We start from the raw sequence: 9,860 nt of genomic DNA, 5'->3' as shown, positions 1-9,860 counted from the left end.
TAGTTCCCTGACCAGGGATGGATTCTGGGCCCTCGGCAGTGAAAGCGCCGAGTCCTAACCACTGGACCGCCAGGGAAGTCCCTAAGTTATTCTTGGCGGTGATGACAGTCACATTTCTTACTTTCGCAAAGCAAGGCTTAGTGACACAGTGTGTTAACTCCTCTCTCACTGGGCCGCCGCCTGCTCCTGAGGGAAGCCCGGCTGCTCCTGTGTGATTCCTGTGCGCTCACAGACGCTCATTTCGAAAATCAAACGGGGACGGCGCCACGCCAGGCGCGTTGCTATGTGACCACAGACCACACACACCAGCGTTCCTTTTCAGGGTTTATTTCATCTGCTAACATTCATCTTGACCTAGACAAAAACAATTAAATGATTATGACTTGCGTTTCCATCATCAACTCATTTTTTTGTATGAGTCACCAAAAGGTTTCTTCTCAACACTTTTTTTTTTTTTTTTAATAAGAAGCTATAAATAAATAAAGCTTTAAACGCTCCTGGGTTCAAGTTAAACTCTTCCAGTTCCCAAAACGTTCACAGACTCATTGTTTGGACAGTTCTCTCGTCCCTCACGCCTCCTCCAAGAGAGGCCACCGAAGGCCTGGGGTGGTGGGAGCGGGGAGCTGTCTGCTCACTGCATGTTTGCTTCTGTCCCTTGGCCCTGGGAAAAGCCCTGGGGAGGCCAACCCTTCCCTGGAGCCCCAGCCCGTGGTGTTGGAGGAGATGCTGCAGGCACAAGAAGCCTTTACCTCAAAGCAGGCGTCCTGAGCCGGCAGTGCTGGACGGGAGACCCAAGTGGCCGAGGGGCACTGCCAGCCGGTGCTGTCACTGGCACCCCTGCCTGGATGCTGGCCGGAGCCAGGACCTCCTTCCAGATGCAGTGAAGAAACCGAGGAGACCGTTTGACTTGGGACAACGGGCCGTGAGTTAAAACACTCCATTATGTACAAAACACATCCTGCACTCAGGCCCGCACCCTCAGGAGCGCACCCTGGGGAGGGCTGCTTGAGCCAGGCCACTGGCCGGGTGCCCGGGGGGCTCACGGAGAACAGCCCTCCTCCCGGCGGGAGGCCACAGCAAGCCCCTAGCGTCGCAGGTGCTCGTGCGAGACCCCAGAGCTCTCGTGAGCGCGTCCCACCCTCCTCCCTGGAGCACGCCCGCCCCAGATGAGTATTGGAGCAGACCCGCATGCTGACCTTCACACCCCTTTAAAAGAGCCACCTGAGCGCTCACCTCCGCAGCATGACGTGTCCGCTCTCGGGGGCCTGCTGACTGCGCTGTCCTTGGACTGCAAGATGAAGTGGCCAGCGCAGGAAGCTGGAAGGGGGGGGGCCCTCAGGCCAGACAAGCAAAGACTAAAGCTGCTGGCTCCTGGGTAGCCACCTCATGCGACAACACCCCAACCCTTCCGGTGCTTACGGAAGGGTCTCGGCTCCCACCCCCTCATTCCACAGGAGGGCAGCTAGGGTGGCCAAGGGAAACCTGGGGCAGGGAACCCTGGCAGGATCTGCCCAGGAGGCTGCCGGGGGCCCGGGGCCCTCACCACCCTCCTTGAGTCGGGCCTGCAGCCGCCGGGCACGCGTGCTTCCTCTCCTGGGGAGATGGGGTGCCCTTCTACCTCGGGCGTGGGGCTCACACTCAGCTCTCCAGAACCAGGTCTCGGGCCTCAGGTCAGGGGGTGCACGTCCAGAGGCGACGCTGGCCTGGCCTCCTCGAGCACAGGAGGGACGGGCGTGGGGCAAGTGTCTACAATGGACTGAACATGGCTTCTCCAATCTGCAGGGCTGCAGGGAACAGGCCTGACCAGCTGGTAGGGGCAAGTGCGCAGGAAAACATGGGGAGAGCCCAGGGTCGGGGGACTGTGTGTCTGGGTACTAGGGGAGCCACCCAGAGCTGTTTCTTCCAATCCTGGAGGAGAATCTGAAAGCCCGAGTACCCTTTCCTGGCTGTCCTGAACCACCATGGACCCAAAGTATGGCTTGTGGGCAGTGGCTGTGGTCTGCAGCGTTCCAGCCAACTAAGGCTTGGCTGAACTTTATACATGGGGCTGTGGGGGGAACGGGTCTAAGTCCCACATAAATGTCCAAGTCATGGGCTTGGGGCTGGGGGCAGCCCACTAACAAAGCCCAGAGGGTCAGAAAGGACAATGCGGGCAGGGAGAGCTCTTGATTTCTGTCCCCCTTCCTGTCTGAGCTGGTCTGTCTGGGAGGTCTGCCTGGACACAGGTGGAAGCATCCTCACCTATGCCTTCCTACTCCTGGGATGCCCTCCGCCCATGCAAGGGGGCAGTGCAGCATGGGGCCCATCTCCCCACAGTGCCCCTCGGTCTGGGGACTGAGGAAAACGGGGTGGGGGACCCCAGGTGATGTGCTTTGATCTCTTGACCCGAAGCATGAAGCCACACTGTGGGTTTTGACCTTGGGCTAGAGAGGGGAGTGGGCTTCCCAGGGGCTGGACTAGAGTCTTCTTGGCTTTAGACGGGGTGGGCCCTGACCCTGAAGATGGGTGAGCTGGGAGCTCCATTCCTGAGGCTACCTCAGAGGGCTGCCGTGTCTCCACGCAGGCCTTGGGGCCAGGGGTTCCCTGGAGGCTGAGCTACCTGCAGGGGGGGTGGGTGGGTGGGGGCAGCGGGCGTGTGCCTGGTGGGCGTGACCTCACACCTGGCCTGGCAGGTCCGCCTTCCACTGCACTGGATTTTTCTAGTCTTCAAACCTGTGGCCGTTGTGACCATGAGGACGGGAGAGCGGGGACGTACCTGCTCCCACCACTGCAGGCCTGGTCGGGGGGTCCTCCAAGCACCCTTCCCTCTGACCCAGTGGGTTCCCACGTTGATTTCTCAGAGCCCCGGCCTGGGAGGGTGGGAAGAACCGACCCGCCAGGCCCACCCCTTCCCCTCCCTCAACCGTTCGTCCGTCTTGTGGCGAGCGGACGGGGGTCCTCTTCCCACGAGTTCTGGGGGCCGTGTGTGTCGGTCAGTCTGTCTGGTCCCACCTGCCCCCGCCGGCCGCCACTACCACTTCTCGATGATGTGGCTCATGTAGTCCTCGGTGGGCACGCGGCCGGGCTCCTCGGCGCCCCCCCGCGGCGGCGCCTCCTTGGCCCGGTGCAGCAGGCGCTCCTCGCGGTTCCGGAGGCGCTGCTGCCGGCGCTCCAGCTGCCGCCTGTACTGGTAGCGCTGCTGGAAGAGGTCCCTGGCATAGTCGTAGAGCTGCATGTCCAGGTCGTTGAGCTCCTCGATGCGCCGGATGGTGTCCTCGCCCACCTCCACGCCGCCCGCCCGCGTGCTGTTGTACTGCATGAAGGGACGGATGAACTTGAGGTTGAACGTCCGCTCGAACAGGTACTGCGTCTTGCGCTGGAACTCGGTCAGGCCGAAGAAGGCCATGCCCCGCAGGTTCTTCTTGGCGCTGTCCAGCAGCAGCTGGGCCCGCTTGCCCTCGGGGATGAAGGACAGGTTGTAGCAGCCCACCAGGCTGAGGTCGGCCAGCATGCGCACCTGGCGGTTGCTGGCCAGGTTGTAGGGGCAGTCCATGAACTCCTGCAGCGTGCAGCCCGACCAGTCAGTGCCCTCGTAGCAGGGCGGCAGCTCCTCGGGCGTGGGCGTGCGCCCGTCGCACATGTGCAGCGATGTCTTCCACGTGGCCCCCCGCTGCACGTGCCGCCACTCGCTCAGGTAGCGGGACACGGGGTCTCGCAGCAGGGTGATGTAGTAGAACTTCCTGCAACGAGACGGGGAGCGGGGGGGAGGTGAGGCTGGGGCGCCAGGCAGGGGTGGGGCACGCAGGGACCACTGGAGGGTGAAGGAGGGGGGAGGCTGCAGCCCTGAGTCGGATGGCTCTGCTCAGCGTCTACACTATGGGACCCCCGGGGAGTGGCTTCACCTCTGAGATCAGCCATCACATCTCAGGTCTCCAAAGGGCCACTGCTGAATGAGAAACCCAGGTGTGAGATGTGATGTAACCTGCAAAGGTCTCAGGCCACCACCACAATGCCGAGTGTGACCGCTGCAGTCTCCTGCAGGGCCCAGCCCTGGTGCCCTCCTGAACCCTGGCCCAGGGTCTCCTCTGGCGCCCTCCCCCGAGCCCCAGGCGTGCCCTCCTGCCTGCTCGCACCTTGGGAGGGACAACCTGACTTTGCCCTGCAGGGGGTGGAGGAGAGTGGCCCCTGAGTCCACACCACCTGGAACCAGACGTTTACAGAGCTGTCACAGTGGCAGGCTTGGTGCAGCCCAAGGGGCCACTGAGAAGTCACTCACAGTCCCAGGCTGCACGGCAGGTCTGGGTCAGGGCCTCCCACTGGGCCCACTCCACCCCAGGCTCCTGCAGAGGTCCAGTGGGGGAGGGGCACCAGGAGACCACCCAGCCCCCGGGGTGAGCCGTAACTCATAATTTTTATCGTCTCCCAGGAACTGTTCCAACCCCCAAGGAGTTGGGCACCGATGCCACCTCCCCACGTTGTGGGTAAGGGGCATCCATCCGTACCATGGGAGAGTTGACTCAAGGAGGGCTGTGTCCCCTTCTCCCCTCTCCCTCGGGGTGAGAGGCAGCCGGGATGATTCAGGTCCCTGCAGGGTGTGCTGTGATGATCGGCCCCAGTGCCAGGAACTGTGACGGGCCTGGTGGGTGTGGGTCGCCCCAGGGGGGGTTTGCGGCTCTTCTCGGAGCCCCACCTCCAGGGCTGGCAGAGCAGCTGCCTGAGCAGGTGGGGCAGGTCCCAGGCCAGGGGGAACCAGGGCCTGGGGCAAGCAGCCTAGAGTGTCCTCGGAAGTGGGCAGCAGGAGCCCGCTGGGTCCCACACACCACTCCTGGGGGGTCCCTCCCCCCTTCCCCGGCCCTTGCCCGATGGCAACATGGAAGCTGCACCCACACTGCCCCCTCCTCACGGAGGCCCAACAAGAGCAGCCCTCACACTGCCCTCTGGGAAGCCACGGGGGCACAAGACACCTCGCAGGGTCTGGCAGTGCCCTGATCTGACCGCATCTCCCAGGGGGCAAGGGGGCCCTGGGGTGCGGGCATGATAACTAGCAAGGGCGAAGGTGACGGGGTACCACTGGGGGTCACCCCAGTCTAAGGGGGGCACATTCAGAAAACCGCAGGAATGGCAGACAGCGGGAGAAGGCCTGGGCAGAGGGCACCCAGGGGGCTGGGGGAGGGATTCCGCAGGGAGGAGAGAGCAGGATGGGCATCCTGACTCCTGAGCCCTCCGCGAAGCCTGGGTTCTCCTGTTTGTGCCTCGGGCCCCCGTCAGCTCTCACACGCCCTGCCCCAGCCCAGGTGCTGACAGCGCGCTCCTGGCCTCTGCAGGGGGCTCATGTCCCAGCCCCTGGGGTGGGGTCAGGGTGGCTGGCAGCCCCAATGTGACCCCCTCCCCCCAGCTCCTGTGGAACGTGCCCTGGTGGCTCTGGCTGCCCCTGGGAGAAGAACAAAAGCCCACCTGTGCCCTCCCAGCTCCTCTCTGACCACTGGGACCGCCCCCCCTTGCTGGCTCCCAAGAAGACACCCCAGGGCCTTTGCACGAACTGTGTCCTCCCTCTATTTCATCAGCTGGCTCTGACTCATACCCTAGACCTCAGCCAGAGCCACTTCCCAGGGAAGCCTCGTCCTGCAGACACGGCTCCCTCTTGGGCTTCTGTCACAGTGGTAACTTTCCACTGACCTCTCAGCTCACCCTGCGGTAGGAAGGGGGCTGCGGGGAGCTGGTTCCTGTGTGTGCGCTAAGCAGGGCCATGGTGCCCCCCTGGGGACAAGACTGGGAGGGGCCAGATGGTCCAAGACAGAAGGTGCCTCGGGGCAGGCCCCTCACAGAGCACCTTCAGTCCCTGGCGGAGGAAATCAAGCCTTGAGAGGTTAGGCAGCTACCTGGAGGCCCCCAGTGGCTTCAGCACTGGGGTAGGGCGGGCGGCCAGGCCCCTCTCTGCAGACCCTGGTTAGGGGGACTGGGACCGGTGACAAAGACCTTCAGTGTAGCCAGGACGAGGAGGTCAGCTCATCCCAGGGCCAGCCTTCTAGAGACCTAGTATATGACATTTATAAGCCCCGACCACGACAGCTGCTTCTGAAGAGGCCGCGACAGACAGGCAGACACAGAGATACACCTAGAAACGCGCGTGGGCAAACACAGCGCTGCGCGCAGGCTGTTGCCACACACCGCGTCCACTACTGAGCCCGGCTGGCCCCGTGTCCTGTCCTCGGCCCCCCCCACCCCGTGTGCACACGGGCAGGCCAGCGCGGTGGGCTCTCCTGGACACAGAAAACCAGAGTACGACGTGTCAACGGACAAAGATTCGTCTACGTGGCCCCATCGAAGCCAGTCGGGGTTCAACCTGGTTGCAAGGTGACCTCTGAGGGCAAGAACTCACGGTGCACAGCGGGGCACCAGCGCCCGCCCCAGCGTCTGTGTCCCCGCGGGCCTCTGCAGTCACGTAGGCCTGGAGTCCTGCGTCAGCACTGGTCACCGCCCACCACGAGGGCAGGCTTGGAGAAGTCCAGCTGCCCCCCAGACCCTCACAGATCTCAATACACCCTTGAGAGGGGGACGGGGCCGCTAGCCCTCCTGCGGCGTGCCGGAGCCAGAGCCGACTGAGCCCCCTGAGCCCCCGGGCTCACGCTGACCCCCACGGCTCCCCTGCGCACCACATGGGTGCTGAGTGGGGCGGCCTTGCTCCTCGCTGCATCCCTGGATGCCGGCCTGGCTGGACAGGAGCAGGGGCTCGCCCATGGTGACCGGGGCGGGTGGTGTTAGGATGGGGCGTGCTGAGCCTCCTCCGTTCAGGACGTTGCCAGGCCCTGGGCCCCCGATTCTGTCCTCCCAACACGGCCTGTGGTGGAGACTAAGGGTCCAGGCAGACCCTAGACCCTGTGCGCGGGGCCAGCCGCCCCTGGTCACTGCCCAGCCCCCGCCCTGCTCCTGCCTGGACGGCACGGGAGCCCCTGTGGGCGCGCACTCCTGTACTTGGTTGGCCTCCTCAGCAGCGCATATGCCTGACCCCCCACCTCCGCTTCCCGGTCCACCATGGCCCTTGCTTGCTCTGCTGTCATGACACAGCAGGCACCCGTGGCCACAGGCCTGTGCCCTGGCCACCCTCTGTTCAGCACTCCTGCTCCTGTCTCACTTGCTCTGCCCTCCCTTGCCCGTAAGACACATCAGCAGACAGGGCAGCTTTACCGGCTACTGAAGGGGGAGCGAGGGCACTGATCAAAAGTGAGCAGAGGGTAGGTGTGGCAGGGGGCAGAAGACCCCCCCAGACGACCGACCGTCCACGTCCAGGCAGCTCCCTGCCCAGGACGAAACCAGATGTGTGTTCTCTGGACGCGCTCATGGCTCAGAGACACGAGGAACTGGGCAGGGGGCCAAACAACGGCCTGCACGCTCATGGGGGACCCAGCCCCTGCCCCAGCCGCACCCCAGAGGAAACTGCAGGGTTTCTGCCCCAGAGTGAAGTTCCCCCTGCACTCACATCTGGGGTCCCCCACAAACAGGGGGCTTTCTGCCTCTCACCCTCCAGCAGGATCTGCCCATCCAGGCCGTCCAACTGCTAACCAGCAAGGGTTCCAGAAGGAGGACAGAGAGGACATGGCGGAGGAGATGATGAAAGAAACAATGAGAAGTCAAGCACCTAATTCATTTAGAGTGAAATGGCTCGCCCACTGCCCAGCAAATGAACGTGGAGACCAGACCCAGGATTACAGAGATGACCCATGAAGCACGTGGACAGAAAACCAGAACACGTAAAGAGTGGGACTCAACTTCTCTATGGAACACCATACGCTAAGAATCAATGGAGTGATGGCTTCAAAATGCTGATGGGAAATAGACCAACTGTATCTCATACCCAGCCAAGCTTCACACCCGTGAAGGCTTGGGAAATTTATTTTCTGTGAATCCTGTTCTAGGAAGATACTGGAGTATGTATCTCATATAGTAGATGAGAAAAAAAAAAAAGTGTGGGACACAGGAGCTCGAAGCCAGGAGAGATCCCAGATGTCCACTGGGCATCCCGCTGGGTCTGTCAGGAGCAGAGAGACAGGGCTTCCAGAAAAAGGGGCACAGACTGATCACCTGACAAAACACAGCACTGGTGGAAAAAGTGAATGGTAGGTACATGGCAGATCTTTGGAATCACCTGGAAAAAACTGAGTCTATGAAGATGGAAGACAAAGCAAGTAAAAAGCAGGGCAATCGTTAATTCTAGGGAAAACGAAAAGTTACGTTAAAAAAAAAAAAATGAAGTATGCTACTAGGCTCAGAAGAAAACAATGGTTTTAGGGACATCATGATATAAATAGTGGTAAGTGATTGAATAAAAACTTGAGCTTTAACTCTCCTTGGAGAATGGGTGGGGTGTGGAGAAGGATAAGGGCATAAGAACACTTCATCTATCAAAACAGAAAGTACACAGATAGCATTTAAGTCAATGAAACAAGAAATAGCACTATACACGACTCAGAAACATGGAAGTCAATACATGAAGACTACCAAAAAGAGCTGCAAGAGGTTCTTTGGGGAAGCTGGAAAGGAAAAGGAGATCTGTTGGTTTTTATCATAAACCGCTTGGAGCTATTTGTGTTTAAGCATGTGTGCATTCTTGTAACTAAAAACACTAAAACAATGTGGAAACTGGCTTAAAAAAAACATACGGAGAGACGCTCCCCTTCATTAGTCATCGAGGGAACAGCACATTCAGCCACAATGTGATACCCACTGAAGCAGCAAAACAAAGTGGGGCAAGGCCAACTTGTGACGAATGCTTACTGGGACAGCTGTTGTGGAGTGACTTCACGGGAAGGCGGAAGGCGCACACACACTCACCCCGTGACCCTCACACTCACCCCCCCGAGTCCTCTCCTAGGCACACATCACGGGGAAGCCTCGTCCACGCGCCCTGGGAGATGTGGACAAGACAGTCCACAGCACTCTGCTGCTGACAACCCCAAACATCCGCCGCAGAGGCGTGCGTACACAAACGGGGTGATTCTTCCAACAGAACACTGCTCAGCAACAAACAGGAACAAACTACAGCTACTCACAGCCACTCGGGTAAATATGGTGAATAAGATGTTGCAGAAAGAATGCAAATTAAGAAAATGTATCAGAGTGCAACAATATGGTTTATCAAGCTTCTAAAAATAAAACCAAAGAAAATGCTATTTAGTGGTACGTACATATGTACTGAAAACAGTGAAAAGAAAAAGGTGATGAGGTGATACACAGGAGCCCTCCGGTCAGAGCTTAGCCTTGGTGTCTTGGGGGGTGGCGGCGGGGGCGGCAGGGACCGTGCTAGTCCGTGGTGGCGTCCATGGCACTGATCACGCCCTTGTGCTTAAGGCAGGAGCGAGGGTGCAGGTGTGCATCCTTGTGCTTTATTCCCTATGCACGCTCACGCAACTTCTTTTGTATTTCCCAAACACGTGTGATAAGGAAAGCAGTTTTAAAACCAAGGTTCTCCAGGGCGGCCTGCGAGGCCCCTGCTGGCCTTGCAGGTGGACAGCATTCTTGCCAAACCTGGAGCCTCAGTTCCTCAAAGCGTCTGGTTTCCCCTCCCACCTCTGTGCCAGCCAATTCCAGGTGTCTGCAGCCCTTTCCTTACCCCTGACCCCTTCCTACATGCTAATGTGAGTAGGGTGAGGCTCCACGGGGGAGGGGAGGACCCCTTGGGGGCATCACCTCTGGGGACCGTGAGGGTGGCCAGTCTTGTGGGTCAGTCAGGGCCGCCCTGTGGCTTGTGAACTAACCATATGATGGCGAGTCAGCTGCTCCTGCCTCCGGGAAGGAACCACAGCTCCTCCGGAGCTAGAGCGCCCAGCCGATGGCCAGCTTCCCATCCAGGAGGGCCTTGGGGTGCAAACAGGGCCAGCAAACAG

At 60.2% G+C, this 9,860-nt stretch overlaps 1 protein-coding gene across 1 annotated transcript in view; it reads right to left on the bottom strand.

Moving 5' to 3' along the window:
• Positions 1–328: 328 nt before the first annotated feature.
• The window catches only part of HS6ST1 (heparan sulfate 6-O-sulfotransferase 1), a 43,351-nt gene continuing 33,819 nt past the window's right edge, over positions 329–9,860 (bottom strand). The window contains exon 2 of the mRNA XM_061183000.1: positions 329–3,719. Coding sequence (XP_061038983.1) covers positions 3,011–3,719 — 709 coding nt within the window. The 3' untranslated portion in view covers positions 329–3,010. The remainder of the gene's footprint in view (positions 3,720–9,860) is intronic.

The sequence above is a fragment of the Eubalaena glacialis genome, chromosome 1 (genome assembly GCF_028564815.1).
Source record: "Eubalaena glacialis isolate mEubGla1 chromosome 1, mEubGla1.1.hap2.+ XY, whole genome shotgun sequence".
Lineage (NCBI taxonomy): Eukaryota > Metazoa > Chordata > Mammalia > Artiodactyla > Balaenidae > Eubalaena > Eubalaena glacialis.
The sequence above is the reverse complement of the archived record's forward strand: the minus strand, read 5'-3'. Positions and strand labels throughout refer to the sequence as shown.